The sequence below is a fragment of the Ursus americanus genome, chromosome 32 (genome assembly GCF_024610735.1).
Source record: "Ursus americanus isolate L20-20 chromosome 32, mUrsAme1.1.p, whole genome shotgun sequence".
Taxonomy (NCBI): domain Eukaryota; kingdom Metazoa; phylum Chordata; class Mammalia; order Carnivora; family Ursidae; genus Ursus; species Ursus americanus.
The window spans coordinates 19117288-19139128 of record NC_142158.1 but is presented as its reverse complement, the minus strand read 5'-3'; the positions used below and the strand labels follow the sequence as shown (position 1 = coordinate 19139128).

Below are 21841 nucleotides of genomic sequence, written 5' to 3'. Positions count from 1 at the left end.
TCAGTGCTTAGTACCTAATGAGATATCTACTGTGTGTCATGGGCCCTCTGTAGGCTTGGGGACTACAACGCCGAGCAGGACCGGGTACCTGCCATCAAGGTGGCGGCGTTCTAGTGGAAGTCTCTGTAGCCTTTGCAAATTTACAAAACCACTGTTCTTTGACAGAAGGGTTTGGATGGATGTTACACAGTTGAGCTTGTCCTGTAAGATTAGGTAGAATGCAAAGCCGCAGCATGAAATGTGGTAGATGAACAGTGTTGTATTCTGAACATTGCTAGAGCGGGGATAAGAAAAAAAAAAAAGGAAGGTTGTCAACCAAATTCTATACACGTCCTTCTTCCGAAAAAACCACAGTGTGCATTTTATCGTAAAACTGGTAAAATGTGTGAAAAGTATTGAATTCTCTTGAACTTCCACTAGAGGGTAGCCTAACCCTGTTCCTTTATTGAAGTTTAGCCTATCAAGGGCTCTTCGGAGTTTTTGCTCTTGCTTAGTTTATTTTAAGTGACCTACTTTGAAAAGACTGTTCTCTTCTCCCAGAACAGAAGAATCCGTGAATTCTTAGATAACAGAGTACTGTAAGGGTGAAAGCCATAGACTGAGTTCGGATCTTTCTTTTGATCTGACCTAACCTGATACATCGTTGTTTTGCTGTCGTTATGGAATTTGAGAGCGTCTAGCAGGGAGACTGCCACAGCCACAGGTGTTTCGTGAACTAGAGTATTTTATTGTTCAGGTTACTTTCTGGGATTAGACTCTTCAAGAGGCACATTAACTCTCTTTAGACACCTTTTCACGTGCCACACAGATCTCGTTTGTTCCATAACGGCGCCTGCAAGTTAATGCATTTCTTCAGGTTCCTTGTTACCACACCATCATTGCTGTATTATCTTATTACATAAAAGGGTAATGTAAGCATTTGAAGAATCTTTCAAGCCTTTTAGTACCTGGCCTCTGTGACCTCTGGGTTCGAAACCAAAGATTTCTTTCTCCCTCGAGGCTCATTGTTTTGTTAGAAAAGTACTCATTAAGTATGAAATAATTTTAGTGCGCCACCCATTCTTCATATATGAGCGGTTACACTACAGATAATACGGATTTCAAACAAATGGCACAAAGAAAAATTCCAAGCAGAATCGCTCTTCCTCTGGGATGGTCTTCTCATAAAGATTTGTGAAGCTCTTCGCTGCACAGCTGTCAGGCATTCCCAAATGGCTTTTCACAATAAAATTCCACCCATCTTTTCCACTGATCACTAAATGAGACATATGCTGTTGTTATAGCGAGCAGAATGGTCAAGTTTGAGCTTCTTGTGAAGGTGTCTGTGGAGCCCTGCTAGTGTTTTATGTACATGCGTTCTGAGTTTGGTTAGCAACTTTACTCATACATGCGATTCAGTTTGTAATGGGAAATGAGCAGGATGTGACAGGGGCATTCAATTTCTGCCATTCAAATGCAATTTAAAATATTCAGAGTACACATCATCTATCTGCTTATAATTATTTAAAGGGATTTTTAAAAAGTTTTTAATGTAAAAATGGAAGAAACTTTATTTTTGTCAATATAGTTCTTCTATATTTGATTACTGATTTCGAGCTAGTTAAGCATGAAGATGGAAAATTTCCATTGCTTCTGCTACTGTAACTTACTGATAAAGGAGCCTGGTCTGACATACTAAGAACAAAGTACCATCATGTTGCCTAATGTTTTCTAACTTCCCTTCCCATGTTTAATTTATCCTTTTACAAAATTTAGCATAACCGCCTAATACTTAAGTTTGCTTTTTTGGTTATTATTTGATGTTTTAGTGGGATAGTCATTCTTAGTTAAATTCAGTAGACTATGTATTAGGGGATACAAAGATGCAAACATACAGTTATTACCCTTAGGACCCTTACTGATTCCTGAGAGAGAATATTCCAGAATATGCAAATAGTTGTATAATATCAGAGTATAAGCTCTGTGTGAGGTTCAAAGGTGCACGGAAGCGCAGAAGAGGGAAGGCAGGCAAGCAGAGGCACCTCAGGGCTAGACAGGGTCAGAGAGGCAGGAAGGTGCCCGAGTTGTCTTAGAGTGGTGAGTGGTCCTGAAGGAAAGTAGTAGTGAGATTGGAAAAGTAGGTGGTGGGCCCTGGGGGGTGATAGGTTTCTGAATACTAAGTTAAGGTGTTAAACTGGATTCTTTTTTTTTTTTTTTTAAGATTTTATTTATTTATTTGAGGGAGGGCACGAGCAGGGGGAAGGAACAGAGGGAGAGAGAATCTAAAGCAGACTTCCCACTGAGCAGGGAGCCCGATGTGCGGCTCAATCCCAGGACCCTGAGATCATGACCTGAGCTGAAGGCAGACGCTTAACTGACTGAGCCACCCAGGTGCCCCTAAACTGGATTCTTGAAGTACTCGGAACCTTTAAGTTTCTAAAAGGAGAAAACATAAATACTAATTTGGTGATAGCAATAAAATGGCCACTGAGTCTCCCAAGCATTTCAGATCTAGATTTGCCATTCAGAAACACAAGAACACGATGTTGTCGGCCAGTTCAGAAGTGCGTACGGTTTGTTTCTTAGTAGTAGTTCCAGGTTGGTACTAAACCAGTCACATGTTTCACTTGGTCACCATTTTATCAACACAAGAATGAACTAGGGTGGCAAGTTTAGTATGTATCTAGAAGAGAATTTCTCTCCATAAGAAATTAATTGGTCTGCCTAGGTATCAAGTCATTTCGTTCAAGCTCCTGGCCTCATTAGCTCTCTCGTCTACCAACAGAGCTAGACTCTAAATAGAAACTGCCATCTGTCCAAATAAAAATTAAAAAGGGAAAAATTATATATATATGTAAATGTATTCAAATATAGAACAGTTATTGATTCCATTATTTATTTTCTTTTTAGCAAAACCATTTCAGATTTAATCCCCCGCACTTACAAGGGATCTTAGGTCTAACAACATAGTTTTGAGCATAATTTATAGGCATGTGAGTTTGCTAGAAAAAAATGAAAATTTTATTGATATTTTCGTATGTTAGATCCTTAGGTGTTTACAACATGATCATTTCTGGTCTACAAAATTCTTAGATGACTTTTAAATGGGGCACCAGGGTGGGTCAGTCAGTTGAGCGTCCAGCTCTTGGTCTTGGCTCAGGTCATGGTGTCAGGGTTGTGTGATTGAGCCCTGCGTCAGGCTCCATGTTCAGCGGGAAGTCTGCTTGAGAGTCTCTCCCTCTACCTGTCTGTCTGCCTGATCTCCCCCTACCCCCACTGGCCTGAGTGTCCATGTTTAAAATCTTTTAAAAAATAAATGACTTTTATGGAACTTAGATAATTTTTTTTTTAAGATTTTATTTATTTATGTGACAGCCAGCGAGAGAGGGAACACAGCAGGGGAGAGGGAGAGGAAGAAGCAGGCTCCTAGCCTAGGAGCCTGATGTGGGACTCGATCCCGGAACGCCGGGATCACGCCCTGAGCCGAAGGCAGACGCTTAACGACTGCGCTACCCAGGCGCCCCGGAACTTAGATAATTTTTATACAGTTTTTTCTCTGCATTTTTAAAGTCAATTACTGTCAAGTGCTAAGTTACGTATACTTTGTATGCATATTTATATGTAAGCGTGTAGCGTTTATATACTTTGCCCCATTGGACCTTTTTGACAGCTTTGCAAGATGTGAATTGTTAGCCCTTTTTTCACTGACGAGATGTCTCACCTCATTGTAAGGGGCAGAGCTGGGTTTCCAAGTTGGTGCTTCAAAGCCTTCCTCCTAACCAGTCCCCCTTATGCTAAGGGTACCAGTGTAACATGCATGATACTTCAGGAACCAAGTAGCTTAGAGTTAAATGGATTCCATATTAAATTTAATTATTCTAGTTCTTATCACTAATCAAAGTGAAATAGCCTTTTAAATAATCCTATTAGCTATGATCGCCTTTTAAGACCCCATCAAGCTAGTTATAACAGAAGGAGCTGAATATTGCTTCTTCAAGGCCAGTAGTCTTAGCTCCGAGACTGAGACTCCTACTCGTTTTTCCATTTAATTTAATAACAACAACAACAAAAAACAATAACATAAACAGCAATGAATACAGTAACATCATTTTGCCGGTTTTCTCCCCACATAAACTCTCTCTGTACCATTCATGTCATTATTAAAAATCTTGGATTTAATTTAGATGCTGCATATTGTTTCAGGTGAGGCTTTCCATCATCACATATCACATATATTAACAGTCTTTTGTGGTGCCTGAAGATAGATTCAAAACTGTTATGAACTGCATGGTCATCAGCCCTTTGCAGCCCTCCCACGGGTTTACAGTGACCTGTCAATATCTGTCAGTACCTGAACTGTCTTTGAAAAGGAGTGCTAAACTGTCCTCACATTTTCACGTTTCAGAATTTTATTTCCCCGCCAAATCCATATCTTTAAGCCCTAGGCCCTACCAAACAGAAGAGGGAGGTTTTATGGATAGCACAGATATTTAGTCAGATCTTTGGATCAAAGATTACAAACAGGCCAAATTTTGCATCTTAATAAACCTAAAACTACAAGTTGAAATTTGAGGAGTTGCTTCTAATGCAGATGGTCCAAAAGCTAATTTGGAAAGTCCCGTGGAGGTCGAGTGGGCACACGAAGGAGTTAGATGCTCCCTAGTTGTGTTTAGCTATTTATGTGAAACCAGGACTGGAAGGCTGCACCGCTAGCTTGCTCCTTCTCTCCTGCCCCTTCCCTTCCCCACTGGGTGGCTGTGACTTCCAGATTTGGGGGTCAGTCTGTTGCTGGGCCTTCCCCTCACCTCCCTCATCTGTGTTAGACGCCACTCTTGAGTTTCCCGAGCACTGCATGCCTCACTCTGCCAGGACGTGGTGTCATTGAAATACGTCTCTCCTCCTACTTTAAGCTCTTTGGCACAAGGACTGTCTTTTTCATCTTTGTGTCCCAGTATGTGGCACATGTGGAGTTTGGTAAATGGCCACAGTGCTGTTGGAATTCTTTAAAATCTTTGACCTCTAAAACTTCTCTGTTGTTGGAGGAAACAACCAGCGCTCACTTCTACGACTACGAAGTCTTGGTTCACCTAGTACCCTATCAATTCAAAATTATTGTAGTGCAGGAGGGACTCAGTTTTGACTCCCGACTCTCCTTCAGTCGCTAGGTGACCTTAGGCAAAGCACTGAATTAATTTCTGCAGGCTTTGGTCTTGGATCTTTTAAATGAAGGCTTTTACTGGAACATGCTCTCCATGTTCCGGTAAAGCTGCCAAGCTCTGTGGCCTAGAGGCACAGTAGAGACCACAGCGGTCTGGTGGGCAGAGCTGAGTCTCTTCCCCACCACCCGGTGACCTGGGCTTACTGAGTGTGTCTGTACAGCTCTGCAGTGACTTGTGAAGATTGATGTCTGTCATTCACCAAGGCAAAACAAATGCTCTGCTCAAGTAACTTGGAATCTCAAATTTTAAATTATGTCTGGTATAATTTGTGTTAATTATAATTTGCTATATTCTCATTTGAAAATTGGTTACTCACATGTGGTATATGGGATCATTAGAATATCACCTTAGATTAATCACGATGCTCTGTTTCCTCATCATCCTGGTTAATAGAATATTTAAAGTATTTTGGAAAATTACACATTGCAAATGTTTGAAGTATAAAAATAAACTCAAGAGAATTTGAAGTACATTTTAAAGTTGGTCAGTGTATTTTATTTTGCTTCAAGAAAGCTTAATAAAGAGTATTATATAAAGGCAGAACAGTCTCAACAGTTTAAACTTTTAACTTTTGGACACTTTTCCTTTTCTCCATGATCGACGATTCTAATTTTTTACATTTGTTTCTTTTTTTTTTTTTTTTTGGACCTTATGTACTTACAGCTCATTTAGAGGCAAGCTTTGAGGAAGTCGAAAACCACCTGCTGAATCTGGAGGATTTATGTGGACAGTGTGAATTAGAAAGATACAAGCATATGCAGTCCCAACAATTGGAAAATTACAAGAAAAATAAGAGGTGAGTTTGAAAAACTGATCAACAGTATTCGTTTTACATGCTGGTCTTTGTAAGTTTGGGCCGATAAAAGACAAAAGCTTGCGACACGTGAAGCTCCTCCATTAGCTTTCCAGAGCATGACCTTTATAGACAGATACATTTTGGTACCACTGTGTGTTGGCGTTTTGTGGAGATGAGCTCTGTAAAGCTGAGGCTGAGATGAAAGGTGGAAGGAGCAGAGCAACAGGGAAAGCTTTCCCAGAAAGCAGGAGCCCTGACCTCATTTTCTCCAAGTGGCATATCCTGAGCCGCTTTTTTCCTTTTCTTTCTTTTCTCCTCCTTTAATATTAGAGCAGGAAGAAAAGGAACCTGCACCCAGGCTGGGAAAGGGGCTCGTGGGGTTTGAATCTCAGCTTGTGTCACATACGGCTGGGAGGCCTTAAGCAAGGTACTTGATCTCTCTCAGCCTCAGTGTCTCTAGCTGATAGTGAGGATGATACTATACCCACTTTGTAGAGTTGTCGTGAGGCTTAAATGAGGTAAGAGCTACCAGGTATAGTAAGTGCTCTGTATTAGTTATGATCATAACTGTTGTCATGGGGCTGAGAGGAACTGGACGCAGAAGAGAAGCCCAAGGGTGACAGCTTGTGGAATGAGCTGCAGCATCCCAGCTCTTGCAGTGCCACCTGGGGCAGGCTGGGAAGTTCCACGGGCGGGGTGGGGGGCAGGGAGTCCACGGTAGCTGCTGAGAGTGCCTGAGATGGTCCGTCGTCTGCCCCGCGCAGGGCAGGGAGTGGAGCTGTGGGGGGGTTTGTGATAGGTGCAAGAAAACAGAAGTCATGGGGCGGGAGTCGGGCTGAGGGCTAAGAGCAGATTTGGAAGGAGAGGAAGAAAGATCGGGTGGACAGAGTACCCTATTGATTTTAAGATTATTGGTAAACTGAGTCGTTCTGGATCTAGGGTGTGGCAACAGAGGAGTGGGTTGTCGACATGGACGGGAAGTGCCGATCACTGACATACGGGAGGTAGAAAAAAGTGAAGCTAATATGTAGGTATCGTAGGTTATCACACTGATGTCATAGTTTTCTAGAATAATGCCAAGGGATGGGGCAGAGTTGAAGTGGAGTGTTCTGAAATTTTTGGTCAGGTCCATGTGTTCCTAGGGCTGGGTCTTAAGTGTTAATGAGCCGAAGGAGTCACCTGGGTGGTGCTTCAGATGCAAACTCCTGGGCTTCACCGTTGGACAGCCCCGGTTCCCAAGTTAATGTCAATGGTTTTGCTGTAGACAAGCATTCCAGGTGATTCTGACGTGGGCAGTTCAGGGAGAGACCTTTGAAGAGACGGCCAGGTGGGCCTGGGGTTGGGTGGTATGCAGGCTTCTACGTGGAAGAGCTTCAAAAGGGGCCCCAGGGAGCCGTGGATAAAACTGTTCCCAGAAGTTTGTAAGTATGTGAATTTTTCTGGAGGTGCTTTCTGTAGATCGCGCTTGCCTACGGAGATTACAGGAGGGTGTGTGGCAGCATTAAGAAGGTAGTCCTTGTCAAAGATAGGACTTTTGAATGAGTGGGTGAATGCTGGGACCCCGCGGCTTTCAGACTGAATCACGGCGCATGAGAGATGAAGAACTTTCTCTGTAGAAGAGAACAACACAAGGTAGCAGAGTTAGAGATGGTTCGGCTGGTCTGCAATTTTACATGAAAAAGTAGGGAAATAGTTTGTTGCAAAGGTGTTAATCGTGTAAGTTTATTTATGATACAGGAAGTTTCAAGGAGCGTAGTAGGAAGGCTTAGAATCTTGAATGGAAGTTTTTGCAGGAAATTGGGTACAGGTCATGTGAAACCTAGAAGTTACATGATTTCCTCATCTGTAAACTGGAGATAATATAGGACCTTACAGGGTTATGTTAAGGATTCAGTTGGTAAAGTGCTTAGAATAATGCTCAGCGCATGGTGAATGCTGCGTCAGGTGATAAGCATGGGCTGACTTGTGTGATTACTTGTACAGCTGAATCGATGGGTTTTCCGTATTTGTGCCAATTATGCTTTTTAGCTAGTTGAATGCAAGAATTATATGAATATTGTGGGTTTTCTATCCATATGTGTTAATATTGATTGTTTTAAACAGGGTATCTGATACTTCAGTATGTAAAATTAAATTTCAGGTTTTCATAAGCTAAGATGATTAGATAGAAAAAAATAATAAGATTTGGAACGATGAGGTTTTATATCATTCTTTTCTTCACTTTCACCCAGTGACTTACCTGTATTTTAATTAATGCATTATAATTTATATGTTATAAAGTGAAAGTTAATTTTAGTGTTTGGAGAGCAGCATTACCCATACTTTGAAAGCCAAAATGTACTGAATGGGTCTTAATATGTGTCACGTAATTGAAATGCAGAATATTTGTCTTCTAAGAAGTAGAATTATGTAGTAGAAAGAGTGTGTCCTTAGAGTCAGAAGACCCAAGTCCTGGCTCCGTTGGTTACGAACTTGGGTGTTAAGTCTTACCGATAACATAAACAGTTGATTAACACATACTTTGTATGTCATATGTATTGTATGCTGTACTCTTAGAATAAAGTAAGCCACAGAAAAAATGTTACTAAGAAAATTGTAAGGGAAAATAGATTTACACTACTATACTGTGTTTATCAAAGAAAAATCTGCATATAAGTGGGCCCATGCCATTCGAACCTGTGTTGTTTAATGGTTAACTAAATATTGAAAACAGATGGGTTCAGTGCAAGTCTGCATATCAGACAGGGCTGTTTCAGCCTCTTTCCTCACTGGCTTCCAGAAATCTGGCAACTACACTTAAATACCCTGTGCAAATTATTGGAGGGTTCATCTGAGAAATTGTCCAGCCCGCGAGAAAAGACCTGCCTGTGTGGACATTTGGGGGGAGTGCTCTGATGAAAGAGCAGGTCTGCGTCTAAGCACCCTCCCATGCTGAGCTCCACACTGTGTTCGTGACTTCCAGTCAGCTTTGTGGTGCCTCACTCTTAAATATGAATGGACAGCTGAGGAGGGATACCTAATGGAGGAAAGCTTCTAAAGTGAAAGGGACCAAAATAAACAGAAAATAAACTAATAATAATTTAAAAACACACACACACACAGAGGAATGAGAGACTATGAGGGGAGCATAAGGAAACTTATACACAGAAACCGTAATGAATAGCCTCAGATATTCAAGGCCGCCATGTTGGAGACCATTTTGAATTTATGAGACTTGAACAGGATGCTACAGGAAAGGAATAACGAGAGACAAGAAAGAGCTCTTAGAAATAAAACATACAATAGCGGAAGTAGTAAACTTCCTGAAGCATTGGGGGATCGTGTTTGGCCTCTACATAAAACAGCGAAAAGATAAGAAAAGCGAAGAATGTTGAGAAAATTAGAGAATTCATTGCTCTGTCCAAGCTCTGACTACTAGAAGCTTCAGAAAGATAGAGGGGGGGAAAAGGCAATTTATTAAAGAACTAATACAAGGTAACTGTTCAGATATGAATATAGGAACGAGTTTGAAAGGGCCCACCAAGTACCTGACAAATTGAGTAGAAAAAGATCCATTTCAATGCATAGTTTTATAAATTTCACTGTGCTGGGAATAGAGGTCATAAAAGTCTTCAGAAAAATCATAACATTAAGGATCAGGAATCAAAAGGAACTTGGCTTTTCAGCAGCACTGCTGGAACTGGAGAATGATTTTCACTTTACATTTACATAGCAAAATTTTCCTCCAGTGGGAGGAAATGGTCATTTCCAGGCGTACGGGGGCTTAGATTTTGCTCATGCGCACACTGTATCAGGAAACTGCGGGAGGATATGCTCCACCGAAAGGGAATAAACCAAGGAGAGGAAGAATGGGCAGAGAGAGACATGAATTGCAGTGAGGATTCATCCAGTTCAGAAGAGAAACATTGGGAATGCTCAGGGGGATGGCAAAGAGAAGTTTGAACAGGCCTGGCGAGCAATCCACTGAAGAAGGAAGACCTTCTGGAGGATTCCAAAAGCAATATTTCCAAGGGAAAAAAATGAAACTAATAGGTTGTCTGATAAGCTTGATCATATTGAGAGTTTTATAAGCTCTGACGGCAAGTCTGATGATGAATTAGTGATAGGGGTGATGTTTTAAAAACAGGCCAAACAAGGCAACTATTAACACTAGGGGAAAACACAGCTTTTCAAGAAGAGAAATAAAACACCGTAGGACTCCGTTGTAAACAGTATTTGTAGAACTCTGTAATAGCTAACGTGGAGTTAGGCGGGAATTGTGATAGAACTTACTGGAAAGACGGTGGAGAAGCTTGCTGTATTGCAGGCTACGAGGGAGGGACTGAAGAAAGCTCATCCTCGGCTTCCACATCAGGAGATCAATATGTAATATTTAAAATAGAAAAAAATGAGTAATTATCAGTGTTGGCGTATTATTTAGAAATAATGGATGTAAATACCAGAAAGTAGCCAAAAGAATGGAATGTGGTTTCTTGTGAAAAGTGGGACAGGAGGCTGGACAGAGCTGGGGCAGGGAACTCTGGTCTCTCATAAATAAACCCTGTGGGCACTAGTTGACTTAAGGAATGTACATGGTGTTATTTTAGTAAATACAAAAATTGAATTAAACACTCTAGACTGAGAAGATTGCCACTGACAAAGCCTTCCATGATCAAATAAGATCCAGAAACACTCCGTCCTGTGTTTGCCTCGTGGAGCTTTGTAGTACATGTCCGTGCATTCGGAATTCTGGGAATTCCTATAGTAAAGAAATTTGTTTAACTCCGCGTGTCACAGCTTGCTTGCTCACAAACCAATCTGTGCATAATACACATTAAAATTCCTTGACTTGGTATTTTCTGTGTTATATACACCATCTGAAAAATTTTTAAATAGTGGTTCCCCAAACTAAACTTATCTGATTCCATGGGGAAGAGCTTCTTAAAAATAAACCACCTTCCTTTTTAACAAGATGCCCTACAATCTAAACTGATGACTTTTCTAGCTCTAAAGATAATGTGTGGTTGGTAACAAAAGATTGGCTAAATGGTGGGTGGGTGTGTGGGTGTGTGGGGGGTGGGTGTGTATTTAAAACATCTACATGCTGGGGCGCCTGGGTGGCTCAGTTGGTTAAGTGTCTAACTTTTTTTTTTTTAAGATTTATTTATTATTTATTATTTGAGAGAGAGAGAGAGGGAGGCAGGGAGAGAGAGAATGAGCAGGGAGGAGGGGCAGAGGGAGAAGCAGACTCCCCACTGAGCAGGAAGTCTGACACGGGGCTCCATCCCAGGAGCTGAAGGCGGATACTTAACCAACTGAGGCATCCAGGCGCCCCAAGCATCCGATTCTTGATTTTGGCTAAGGTCAGGCTCTTAGGGTCGTGAGATTGAGCCCTGTATCAGGCTCTAGCCTGAGTATGGAGCCGGCTTGGGGTTCTCTCTCTCCCTCTCCTCCGCCCCTCCCCCACTGTGCACACATGCATGCTCTCTCTCTCTTTCTCTCTCAAAAAAACTATAAAAAATAAGTGTGCTGTGTAACACAATTTCTTTAATTATAAATAAAATGTCTGCATACTCTGCAGATTTCCAGAAAATCTGGTGTAGACAGCTGGACGGGATGGGGAGTATAGGGGCGTAAAGGATAATTTCTTACATACCTCTAGGGCTAAGAGTCTCTACAATAGGCATTTTCTCGCTCAGCTTCCATCAGAGCCTGTGGGTGGGCAGGGCACCAATTATTGGAGTTAAGGAGGAAATTGAAGTCCAGGAAATCAGGATCAGCATCAGAGCCAAGGTCTCCAGTTACCTCGAACTTGTCTTTTTTTTTTTCTTCTAAGTTGCAACACACCGAATCAGTCCCAGCCGTTGATACCAGTGCATCTGTAGTTCAGCATGGGTGTATGCTATTCTGTCCTACATTTGACGTGCATTCCCAGTACAGAGAATAGCTTCCAGCTCTCTGTAAAAGGAGGACAGGGTCTGTTCCCAGCAGTAATGATGGCTTACAGGGGCAGTGACTCTCAACCGTGGGCAGAGGGAAACATACCACTTTAGAACACTCCTAGGGAAGATCCCAATAGCTCTTCTGTACCCTTGAAAAACATTTGAACGATGGTTCAGCCCAGGCGTTTCTGCAGTGAAGAAGGACATCTAATGGTTATCTGATGAAAGTGACATACGAGGAGCTGTACAGTCATAGAGGGAAAATACCCATAAATAGTTTTTCTAATAACATCTGTATATAGAGTGATGTTACTATTACTGATACCTTTTATAGACAGGAGTAGACACTGGCTTGATAAATAGTAAAACACTGTATAGTGGACAGAATGTGGTCCCAGGCAGAAGACAGGTGCTGTACCAGTGGCTGAGTTGGCAGATTATTCAGAAGATGTGTTAGCCACACACGCCTGATGCATGGATTCCTTGCGATAGGAAATAAACACTTTTCATCCGGTAAGAAGAGTTAATATTTTATTTTTGTTTTCTTTTTTTATTTGAGTATAGTTGACAAGAGTTAGTATTTTGTACATGAGCCAAAATAAAGACAAACACACGTTTGTCTAGCCAGCAGTTAGAAAAATGGACTTGAGATTGGGGAGTACAGCTTTAGTCATGGTGTTTGGGGCGTGACAAATGTGTAACGAAGTATTCCTTTTTTTTTTTTTTAAGATTTATTTATTTATTTTAGAACGAGTAGGAGGGGCAGAGGGAGAGAAGATCTCAAGCAGAGTCCACACTGGGCGTGGAGCCCGACCTCACGACCCTGAGATCATGACCTGAACCAAAACTAAGAGTCAGATGCTTAACTGACTGCACCACCCGGACACCCCTGTAGTAAAGTATTATAATTTCTGGTGATTATGTAGGATTTGAAGAAAATAAAACAGGATGATGTTCTGGTAGTAAGGCAAGGGGGAGCTGCTGTAGCCAGGGTGAGCAGGGAAGGCCCTTCTGAGAAGGCACACGAGAAGCAGGACCTGAATGGGAGGGCAGCCATGTAAGGACCTAGGATTGCACAGTTCCACACAGAAAGAACAATAGGGACAAAAAACCCGAATCATGGGGCTCCTGGGCGGCTCAGTCGGTTAAATGTCTGCCTTCGGCTCAGGTCATGATCTGAGGGTCCTGGGATCGAGCCCCACTTTGGCCTCCGTGGGGAGCCTGCCTCTCTGTCTGCCTGTGCTTCTCCCCCTGCTTCTGCTTATGCTCTCTCTCTCTGTCAAATAGATAAAATCTTAAAAAAAAAAAACCCAAAAAATTGTATCATGAGCACTGTACAAGGACAAAGAAATGGAGCTAAAAAGAAATGTAGGATCCCAGCCTTCTGAATTTTTAATCTTTCCAGGGCCACCATTGTGTTCCTTAGAATGCTTATTGAGATCCTTTCACAATAATTATCCTTAAAATCATACATAAGTGTGTAACTTTATTACAATATTTCTTATTTCCAAATTTCTGGATCCTTTGTTTTCTTCAGCATGCAGCATACTGTCAGAATTTCTCCGAAAATAGCTACATCTTGAAGAAGACAGTGATTTTAGTAATTCCACTTAATTATAAATGACTCATAATTTTAACAGTCTTCTGTTGGACTTGAAATCTGCTCAGCAGCATACTAAACTCTAGAAACATTTTTCACTGATTCAGACTCTGAAACTTGGTTGTTATCTCTCAGAAACTTGCAGGTGTGTGTGGGGCAGGTCACTGCTTCTGTGGAGGTTTAGTGATCATGTGTAGTTCGAGAAAGTGACTCCTTTTACTTTCTGTATTACAGCTAATGCTGAGGAACGATGCTCTTTGTTTGTCTTTTTTGGTAACCTGTAGACCATAGACTAAGTTTCAAAAATCTTTCAAGCTAAGTATAAGAGATTTATTTGAGATGTTATGACATAACCTTTCGTAGTAGTCTACCAGTTTATGTTCCAGAGAATAATCTGCCAAGCTCGTGAGCTTCCAGAAATGACTGTCCAAACTAACCTGGAAAAGTCGTGGGCACTAGGTCTGACCTGTACTTCCCACTTCTGAAAGTTGGGAATGGTGGTGGTGGGAGCCTGGCAGGCGTGTACCCCACAGACCTGGCTTGGCTCAGAGTGGAGCAGAGGAAACCAGTGGCATTCTACAGGCTGAAGATGGTTCTGGAACCAGAAGAGAAGGTCCAGAGTACCTCAGCCAAAGGAGACGGGCAGAAAGTCAACAGCCAGCTTCTGAGGGTTTGCAATGGAGTCTGGTTTGGGTGCTGAATGGAAAGCGGATCAGGAGAACTTTCCCTCGGACAGTGCTTTGACAAAAAAGAAGTGGACTCTGTCTACCCAAAATGGAGTATCAGGGACCAGATTTACTTTCCCACCCGATACAACGAAAAACCAGACAAAACAATGTTTTTTAAGATCCTGGACCTCAGGCAAAGAAGAAAAATGACCCTTGATGCACAGGAAATGGTGCAGTGAGACCTCTGCTTGCCCCCGCATTCTGCCTTGAGAGAGTTCCCAGGCTACAGGGCGGGGCGGGGTGGGGGGCGTGTCAGGAAGAGCCTGGCACATTCTGAGTCGAAGGAACAGAGCTGGGAGTCTGGGAGACCGAGGCAGCCAGTGTTTATAGTTCACAGTACCAGAGAGGAGAGGGCTGCACAGAGAGAATCCCAGAAATCCGCCAGGGGTTCCCCTTGAATATCCAGCAGCGTACTCATAATGCACGTGAGGACAGTCCCAGAGGCAGGAGGGGAAAAGAGGCAAAGGACTAGCTAAGAGTTGCTGTTGCTTACGTAATGCCGGTTCTCAACAGCCCGACTGGAAAGCTTGTAATTCATGGGACGTTGGGAAGAGCACTCGGGAAAGTCTTCTCTCAGTAGGGGGTATAATTAGCCCCCAAATGAGTCCTGCTCCAGACCTGTTTAACAAATCATGAAAGCAAGCATCAAAAGGACCAGATTGTTTCCAAGGAAATTACCTATCCCAAAACAAAGTTCAAGAGTATTTGTAGGAAGACACAAATATCTAGCCCCCAAAAGGTAAATCACGATGTGTAGCATCTAATTAAAGATTACTCAGCCAACATGGAGATAACCAATCAATCGGAAGCAATTCAGAACTGATACAGATGTTAGAATTAGCCGACAAGGACAATAAAACCAATTATTGTAACTATTCTGTGAGTTCAAAATATTAGGTAGAGACATGGAAGATGAAAAAAGGCCCAAACCTGTCTCTCCATTTTTCTACTTTTACTTCCTCCTTCCCCATTAGATGCTAGTTTTACGTGGTTCCCAGGAGGTTAACTGATAGTAAATTATCGTATTTATTACACTATAGTAATCACACCTGCTAAGCCAGTGACCTCTTGGTAGGAAGCTATGAATTTATGGGGTTCATGAATTTGTAATCAAATCTCACATTTTCTTTCAAAATGAAACCTAAGCTTATGAGTTGGTAAAGAATTCAACAAATTCTTATTCTGAAGCGTCAGAGAATAAATCTTGACAGTTTCAGACTTTATACATAGTCACAAGAACAGATGTAGCTAGAATATCTTAACAGGTTATTAGATCCTCGGGTTGACAGTAGATATAGTTCAGGACTGATATTTAAGTTCTTCAGGCTTTATTTTGAACAAGTATCTGTTTGCTGTCAACATTAAAAACTCATGTTCTGTCTTGATTCCTTAAAAATAATATTTCTCTAATTGATTTACAGTACTCTTTTCCTGAACTTTTTCTCCCAGTTGTGTAAATGCAGTTCTGTATTTTGGGGCTCATCAAGATGTTTGTTTTAACAGAGACAATAAAAACTTAAATACATATTTGCAGTTGAAAGTGGTCAAGACTAAAAATGTAGCAACGTTGAGAGAGGTTTACTGAAATTCAGGCAAACATAATTATGATTAGCCTGGGTTTACAAAAAACAAAAAGGTCATCCTTTTTCTGAAGATAGATTGGTTATAGCTTGTGCTTTATAATTTACAGAGTCTGTAATAACTTGCAGTGTTCTAGGAATCAGTTTGTTAAATTTGGAGTAATAATTTATATCTGACATGGCCCAGTACTGTTTTGGAGCTGGTTGTATCTCCTCATTGGTTACTCTTTTTCTCAGAGATGCTTTCAAAAGTAAGAAGCCCGTTATTTTAGTCTTCAGGTGAGCATGGCTGAAACATGGTGTGACCCTTTGCTTTGCTCCTCTGGCGTTCTTGGTGGATTGTAGGGATGGGACAGGCAGAGACATCCTTAGCAGCCTGCCCTACCTGCTGGCTCTGTGGTCAGTGGCCGAAAAATCAGGGCAGAGGCGACAACAAGAAAGGGGGTGCGCCTCCTCTCTCCCACACCTGGTCCTCTTGTGCTGCGTGCTCTCGCGTGGTTATATTGGCTCAATTTCTCTGCGATCTCTCTTCCTACCGGCCTTCTACCATTTCAAGTCTTCGTTCTGTCTCAAAAAATTGGCGCTGCCATTGTTTCAAAGGGCATTCGGTCATTAGCTACTGGAGAGGTTTGATCCTGGATTTCAAAGAGGGACATTCTCCCCCAAAGTGAGCAACATCTTCCTTTCTCTCTGGAAGTTCCTGCCATGCTTTGTTTATGACAAATTCTTCTCCTTACACTGATATCAGAGAAGTGCATTATGGTCATATAAAACAGCACGTTACTTCTTTGAGGAGCAGGAAATAGAAGCTGACATACAGCTCTCAAGGATGAGCTCAGATGAGAATTTATCACTTGATAGCAATATTCCGTGCTTTCACATGGATTTAAAAACAAAGTATCCCGTAAAATAATAAAATAAACATTGGACTGACTCAAGGAGAGTTAAAACACTATTGTACCTTATAAGCGAACTTTTAAAAAGATTTATTCATTCATTCAAATGAATGGACAAGATGCTTGGCACACTAGAGTTAAAATACTGATAGAGAAAGAAAATTGAATAAAGACTGTGTGACATGAAGACATTAATAGAGACACAGTCCATGATGTACTTTGAATATTTAATCTGTATTTTTTTCCCTTAGTTTTTTTGGGAGCCAAGTCCATTGACAAATAAATCCTGATTCACCTGACATCTTGAAGCTGTTCATTCTTGACTAATACAACACTAACACCCCTAAGTTGGCTTCTCCACCCGAGGTTAGTGTTCAGTTTCCTTCGTAGGGGCTTTAATGTTGGTATTTCCTTGGTTTCTGTTCTGGGTTATTGCCTCCTCCCATTCTGCATTACCCCCTCCCCCCCCAGGTAGTCAGTCCTTCCATCTCCTTGGCTCATCTACCACCCACGTGGTGACCACAGTCAAATCACTGTCTTCGGCTCGGGTCTCTTCTCACCCGCAGAATCAGTCGCCATCTGGACTTCCTTACTTGGACATCTCAGCAGACGTCTCAAGAGCAGCCTGCCCCAAATTGTATTCCTCAGCAACATTTGACCTTTTCTTGTCTCAGTAAGGCATCACCATCTGCAGATCTGCCTATCCCACAAACATGGGAGTCGTCATAATCTCTTTCCCCCTCTGCTCCCATCTCCGCTCAGTTCCCAGTCCCGGCCAGTCCTGTGTTTCTTGAATCTGTTCCTGCCTTTCTGTCTTCACTGGTCCTTTCCGGCCCCCATCTATGCAGCCTCAGTTACAGTGACAGCTTCCTCATTAGTCTTCCCGTCTATAATTGTGTCCCTTGGACCATTTATATTACTGTCATTCTTTTTTCTTCTAAAATACAGATATGATTAAGACTTCTCACCATCTTCAAGATAAAAGCTAAGTTACAAAGATTGTGTTACTTAGGTAATGGTAACATTTATTTAGCATTTACTGTGTACCAGGTGCTGTGCTTAGAAACTGTAGTCTACATTAACTCAGAATTCTCATCATGACTGTCTGAGGAGGCGTACTGTCCTTTTTACTAGCAAGGAGAATCAGACTAGGGAGATTAAATAATTTACCAGGAGTTGCAGAGCCAGGAAGTGGCAACGCTACACCAGACCAGTGTCTCTCTTAATTCAAAGTCTGTTCATACCCTTTATATTATATCAGCTCCGTGCAAAGCTGTCCACACTCTGGGACTGGATGCCGTAGAGGGTGAACACAGTCTTGCTTCTCCCAGAGCTTTGATCACTTCAGCTCTCGTGACTGCTCATTATAAAAATGAGCAAGCAGGGTTTTTCTATAGTGGTACCACTGGATCATGAGCATGTCTGGACATGGGATGCATGATTTTTTCCTGTAATCTACCTTCTGCCCCATCAGCCACACATTCACCATGCCCATGGGGACATACAGTTTCAGGCGATGTCCCATGGCTGTACAATGCCGAGAAACAATAGAACACTGCCTTGGTAATACTGAGTGATAGAGTGCGTTTTTAGGAAACTGGAAGGCCAAGTAAAAATTTTGAATTAACAAAAATCAGTAACGCAAAGGTATTACAATTCTCTGACTTATTTTATAATTTAAAAATTAATCCATTAGTTACCGTGGGTTAGTCACTGGACACTTCTCAGTACATCAGTGAGCAAAAAGGTGTTTAACTTTTTGAAACTCACGAGATGCCTTCAAGGGCATGCTGGGTTTTCACTTTATGTTCACATCAGTGATGACAGCATTCAATTTTAGTTTCATCGGTTTCCTCAAAAGGAATCTGCTTTCATAGAGCTGAGTGGACCTAGATGTTGCCCCACGATGTGGGGGTATCTGTGGGTTTTACATACGTGACGTGTGTCCAGGAGATGTGGTGGTTTACTTCGGCACTTTCTGGCTGGGCTGAAGTGTCTCAGGTCGGTCACAGTTTGCATTTATGGAGGTTGTGTGCCGTTGAATGACATTCTGGGTGCCACAGGTCACACACGCTTGGAGTCCCAGAGAGCCACGGATTTTATTCCCAGTCCTGTCTCTTATTAACCGTGTAGCCTTTGATCCTCAAGCCTCGTTTTTTTCATTGTATATGTGTCATATAGTAAAAACTCAGTAAATATTTCTGGTTCCTGTCTTATCTTTCTTTATCCTGCTTCCTTCAACCACCTGCATCTCCCTCCAACTCAAAGAGATTTGCATGGAAAACAGTCCTAGGAAAGTAATCTTCTTGCAAGTTTGGGGGGAATTTAATCCATACATAATTTAGTGCTGCTACCAACCAGCTGATTTCCTAGACCTTCAGTATCTTTTGGCAGGGGGCATTTTTAAAAATTCCAAATCTTTGTTACCATATCGTTCAGATTCTTTCCAATTTTAAATGCCAGTATTCTAGTATCCTATCATTTTATTATTTTTTAGGCTGTGCTTTCCCGAAGTAGATAAATATATGAAATTATGTTAATAGCATGATAAATAAAGACTTAGTGCTGTTTTTACAATGAGCTAGCTGCTTTTTAAGAGGCTTCATTTTACAGATAATGTTAAAAACGTCTTGTTCTGCAGCACATCCCCTGGGCAGGATCTATGGAAGGAATAAATACCAATAGGGATTTCAAAGATACAGATGGTTTTGAGAAAATTCACCTCAAGCTAGAAGGCCACCTCTCTTTTCCCCAACCCCTCCCCCCGCCACCTTCTGCCCTGTCACCCCAAACCCACCAAGCCTGTAAGGATGCACATTTTCATGACTGTGGGATGCAGGGAACAGCAGACTTGATGATGATGAGTGGTAGGTGGGCCTTTTTGCAGGAGGTCTTATGAGATCTTTCCTGTGAACAGTTAGTCATGGTGATCGATTCTGTCCATCAGCCACAACAAAGGGTCGCCCTTCAAGTCTGTTCTATACAAAAAATACTGCTTAAAAAAAAAAATTCCCCTAAATATTTTCAGATGTGAAGAAAAATGTTAGAGCTGATGTTGCAGTTGGCTTTTTGAATGTGGTAGCTTGCCACACAGAATCGTTGCGTTAGCTTTCTGTCATGCGTTTGTCCTCGGGGAAGCCGTTTAGTATTTGGAGTGTGCTTCCATCTGTGAGATGATTGTATTTATGGAGGTATTTATCCAGTGGTTCCAATCTGTTAAGTTTGCATCTGTGAGTCTGATTCAGTTGATTTCTATACATACACAGATTTAATACATTTCCTGGAACATTCCACAGACTTATTTATTGGAATGATGTTTTTGTTCTTTTTATTCTGCCCTTGTAACTCAGCCCCTGTAGAGAAAATGATTAAATAGCACTTTCACCCTTTGGAAATATTATTAGATTTTGAGTCGAGTGTTATTTGTTGAATGTTTTAGTCTCAGGGTTCGTTATGCTGAATTTTGTCAAGGCATTGCTGAACCGAGTAAATTTTAAAATACGGTAAAACGTAAGAGCGAGTATTTCAGTTCTTTCTACTTATTTGATTTTCTGAAAATACTATTAAACTGCGAAAAATAAGAGACTCGAATTTTTAGAAAATGAAAGTGGCAAACATGTTGTTATCAAATGAGATACTATGTGATCAGCCTTTTTTATAAAGAATAAAATTCTTGGGGCGCCTGGGTGGCTCAGTCAGTTGGGCCTCTGCCTTTGGCTCAGGTCATGATCTCAGGGTCCTGGGGTTGAGCCCCACGTTGGGCTCCTTGCTCAGGCTCTCTCCTTCTCCCTCTGCCCTCCCACTGCTCGTGCTCTCTCTGGCTCCCTCTCTCAGATGGATAAGTAAAATCTTAAAAAAAAAAAAAAAAAGAATAAAATTCTCTATAGTTTCAGCAAGGGCTTCCTTGAGGAAGCAGATCTTAGTCATTCCTTGATTTTCGGAGTGTCGGTTGGGTCTGACTCTGCACATGTTTGATCACGGTGGGTAAGAGGGATCTCTGCATGTCAGGAGCTCGGCAGTGGAAGTGTAGGGATGATGTCTGGACGGAACCAACGGTGTCACGAGGCAGCACATGAGGCTTTGTAACCCCGGGAGGGTTAAGCACAGTAAGAATTTAGATAAGGGAAGATCACCAAGTGGGTGTCAGAGATGAACTTGAAAACCATTTCACACTGATCACTGTCATGTCCACTTCTAATAGAGTTTGGAGAGTGACCAGAACTTAAAACACCTGCTTAATCTATGCCTTTCATTTGGTTAACTGAGAGAGTAACATAATGGTTAAGAGTAAAATCTCTGCCATGTCTTCAGTGTTACCCGTCATCCTTCAACACTCAGTCCGGTCCTTGCTGCCCCTGAAAGCCTTTGCCACAAACCAACGTGTACAGGTTGCTTCCTCCTCTTTATTCCTAGAGAAGCCTCCGCCTGTCGTTACCAGAGCACTCATCAGTGAGGTGCGTTTCTAATTGTCGCTTTACTTCTCTGTTTCTCGTACGGGAGTCCTTGAGGTTATGAGACATGCATATTCCAAACCTGGCATTATTCCTAGTGTCTAAGGCTCAATAAACTTCTGTTGAATGAATGATTGAACACAACAAAGATTACAGTCAGTATAAGAAAACGTGTACGAGGTTGTTAACAGTGATGATCGAGAGAAATGGATGAATTCAGGATCTGTTCTGAGACCCAAGTGACAGGCTTTCTTGATGGACTGGGTGTGAAAAATGAAGGAACGGATAAAGCAAACTGGAGGAACTTGGATATACAGGAGACTGGAGAAGAGCAGGCCGTCTTGCAAATGCAGTTTGAGAAGCCTACTCTGCTTGAGTAGAGCTATCAGACAGGCAGTCGCCTGTGAGTCTGGAGCTCAGAGAGAGATCAGGGTAGGAAATATAAATTGAGAAGTCAGCATATAGGTGATATTTAGGGCTGCATAGCTGGATGAAATCGCCTTGTGAGAGACTGTAGACGAAAGAGAGAGCCCAAAACGAGTCTTGCTGTGAGCGCTCCAGTGTCATCGTGGTTTGGGAGAAGTGGCTAGCAAAAGAATCCAAGACAGCAGGAAAAACTAGAGGAAATTTCCTCAAGGGATTGCCAGTTGGGTCAAATGCTGCTGAGTGAT

The 21841-nt window shown here is 41.9% G+C and overlaps 1 protein-coding gene across 4 annotated transcripts in view; it reads left to right on the top strand.

Moving 5' to 3' along the window:
• Window positions 1-21841, top strand: part of DTNBP1 (dystrobrevin binding protein 1) — a 130258-nt gene that overhangs the window by 39308 nt on the left and 69109 nt on the right. For all 4 annotated transcript variants that reach the window (XM_087858061.1, XM_087858062.1, XM_045811690.2 and 1 more), the window contains exon 6: window positions 5862-5994. In XM_087858061.1, coding sequence (XP_087714187.1) covers window positions 5862-5994 — 133 coding nt within the window. The remainder of the gene's footprint in view (window positions 1-5861; window positions 5995-21841) is intronic.